Here is a 2541-nt window from a genome sequence, read left to right as displayed (position 1 = left end):
GGCTGAGCACCAACTGCCTGCTCTGCACCTGCCTGCACCCCGTTGGCGTGGGCTGCTGCGAGACGTGAGTGAGGGGCTGCAGAGGGGAGGGGGGCGTGGGGGTTCTGGTGGCTGCAAACACAGCACAGCAAACATGAAAGCCTCAGGGGGCTGCTGGGTGCCAGGCACTGGGGGGACAAGGGGCTGAAGTGGGCAGGAACCCAACAGGGTGGTGGGGCAAGTTGAGGAGGACAAAAGCAAGGGACAGAGGTGTCTCAACACAGCGAGATGCCAGAAGTGGTGGCCCAGCTTGCCCAAGCTGGTCTGTCTGTGAGTGCTGGCAGTGGAGAAAGCCACCTCACCCTGCCAGCAGCCCCTCCCTGGCATGGAGCAGGGAGAGCTGACGGCGCTGTGCCCTCTCCCACAGCACCCAGCACCCCATCGACTTCCCCGACTGGTGCGAGGCCCACTACGACTCGCAGACCTGCCAGATCTCCGTGGTGCAGAAGGCCAACCCCAGCCTCCCCTGCGTGAAGAGCATGGAGCACGAGTGGGGCTCCTCTGGCACCCCCGAGCCACTCATCAACAAGGTGCTGGGCGCGGAGCTGAGCAGATAGCCCGTAGAGACGTCGCTGCTGCCATCTTTGAGGGAAACCACTGTCCATGCATTACGGCTCTGAGATAACATTTACACCCCAGCCCTGCCACGGTACAGCTTTGCTTCCCCTTTCAGCTTCCCGAACCAAACCAGGGCCCCCTCCCTGTGCACTGTGGGAAGGTGGATCCCTACAGGTCCCTTCCCAGGTGGGCAGGAAACTTCAGCTACTAGAGAGGGCTATGGGACCAAATTAGCCTGCAGTCTGGTACTCCCACACCCAGCCTCAAGCTCAGCAGCTCCCTCCTCCCTCTAAGCCCCCTGACCCCCCGCACAGCAGCTGTTGGGAGTTTGCTGGGGAGCACCATAGCCCTTTGTGCAGGATCCGTGCACCCCAGCCAGCCCCTTCTCTGTGCCAGAGCACAAGGGGCACAACCCACCTTGGAACCACTAATGCCCCTGCTCCTGCAGCTCCCAGGGCTGGAGGGGATCGCCAGCACTGCAGGCCAGCCCTGGGCAACAGTGCAATGGAGCCAGCCCAGGACAGGGGGCAGAGCAGGGGGAACCACTAAAAGATGTCCCCAGCCCAGCTGCAGGGGAGCAGGGAGGGGAGCTGGGTGCCCTGTTGGGTTCAGGGAGCTGAAGCAATCCACACGTGCCAAGGTGTAGCCGGCCACCCTGGCAGCCTGCCCCAGCTGGTGCCACTCCTGTGCTGTGCAGAGCCTTGTGTAGATGTTTCTCTTCTTGCAATAAAGATATGAAACAAACAGGTCTCCAGGCTGTGACTGTCATGCAAGTTGGACTTGTGTTCACCACCAGGAATGGTGTAGCAATAAGGCTCCTGGGAGGGGCAGGTTCTGAATATTCAGATGTTTATTAGATCTCCATGCAAAGAGGAAAACTCTTTGAAAGGATTGGCAGAAATGGGGAGCTGGCTGTCAAGCAGGGAGACCTCCATCCCAGCCCTCGAATGCACAACACTCCAATTCATGCCAGCTCCCCAGGGATCCCCAGACCAGCAGGATGCCTCCATGCTTGGGGGCACAGGCAGAGAACAGCCCAGGTGCTCGGTGCTTCTCAGTTTTGCATCACCACTACCATGCTGACACAGCAGGTGGCTGCATCCAGGACACCAGCAACTGCTGGCCTGCCAGGACCTGACAACTCTGGGTGAGGGTAATGGGGGCACCAGGCTGTGTGCATCGAATCACAGGACTGTGCTGGTTGGAAGACACCTTTAAGATCCCCGAGTCCAACCATTAATCTGTCTCTACTGAGACCAGTGCACAGAATAATCCTGAGAGGTGCACCAGACACCCCTCACAAGAGCCAGGTGTGCCAGGGCAGGCTCCCACCAGAGGGATGCCAGACCTCCACTCATGGGCTCTCACTGTAGAGGAATGGCCTTCACCCAAGGCTTCTATGGGGTGTCAGTGGAAGAGCTTCCATCTCCATTCCCTAGGTTGGGCCTTTCACTCTTGGAAGCCCCTCGTGGAGTAAGGCATGTTGGACTGTTCCCCTGGAGGCAGATTTATTTTTGGTGAGGGTCAGGACTCATGCCTTCACCCAGGCAGGGAGGGTCCAGCTCCCCACTGAGGGCTGCAGCGTGACACTGCAGCAAGTGCAGTGCTCCTCCACCTGCAGGCAGGACAGATTTCCTGGTGCCACCTGGGTGTCACAGATGAACCTACAGGGACATTGGGATGTGCACCCCACAGCATACTGGTGACAGTCCTGCCTGCCATTCCCACCAGCAGCCCTGCAGGTGCCTACCAGTCTACCAGCTCTTCCTGCTTCAGATGGTGATGGAGTTGGTGCTGGAGAACTGAGATACATAGGAAGCCAGGATGGGGTTTGTAGGAAGGACTTTGATGGGCAAGTCCCAGCTGAACGTGTCCACATCCATCTGCTCCACCCCAGTCCAGGTGATGGCTTCTGACTGGCTCCCACGGACCAGGCAAGTTCCT

The 2541-nt window shown here is 59.1% G+C and overlaps 2 protein-coding genes across 2 annotated transcripts in view; one reads left to right on the top strand and one right to left on the bottom strand.

Annotated features, from left to right (window-relative positions):
- The window catches only part of MSMP (microseminoprotein, prostate associated), a 2289-nt gene extending 1693 nt beyond the window's left edge, over positions 1-596 (top strand). Inside the window, exon 3 of the mRNA XM_010008786.1 lies at positions 407-596. Coding sequence (XP_010007088.1) covers positions 407-596 — 190 coding nt within the window. The remainder of the gene's footprint in view (positions 1-406) is intronic.
- A 1773-nt stretch (positions 597-2369) lies between these two features.
- Positions 2370-2541, bottom strand: part of RGP1 (RGP1 retrograde golgi transport homolog (S. cerevisiae)) — an 11533-nt gene continuing 11361 nt past the window's right edge. The window contains 1 exon segment of the mRNA XM_010008785.1: positions 2370-2539. Coding sequence (XP_010007087.1) covers positions 2370-2539 — 170 coding nt within the window.

This window comes from Chaetura pelagica, unplaced genomic scaffold (assembly GCF_000747805.2).
Source record: "Chaetura pelagica isolate M959 unplaced genomic scaffold, ChaPel_1.0 scaffold31, whole genome shotgun sequence".
NCBI classification, from domain to species: domain Eukaryota; kingdom Metazoa; phylum Chordata; class Aves; order Apodiformes; family Apodidae; genus Chaetura; species Chaetura pelagica.
This window is presented reverse-complemented; position numbering and strand designations above follow the sequence as displayed.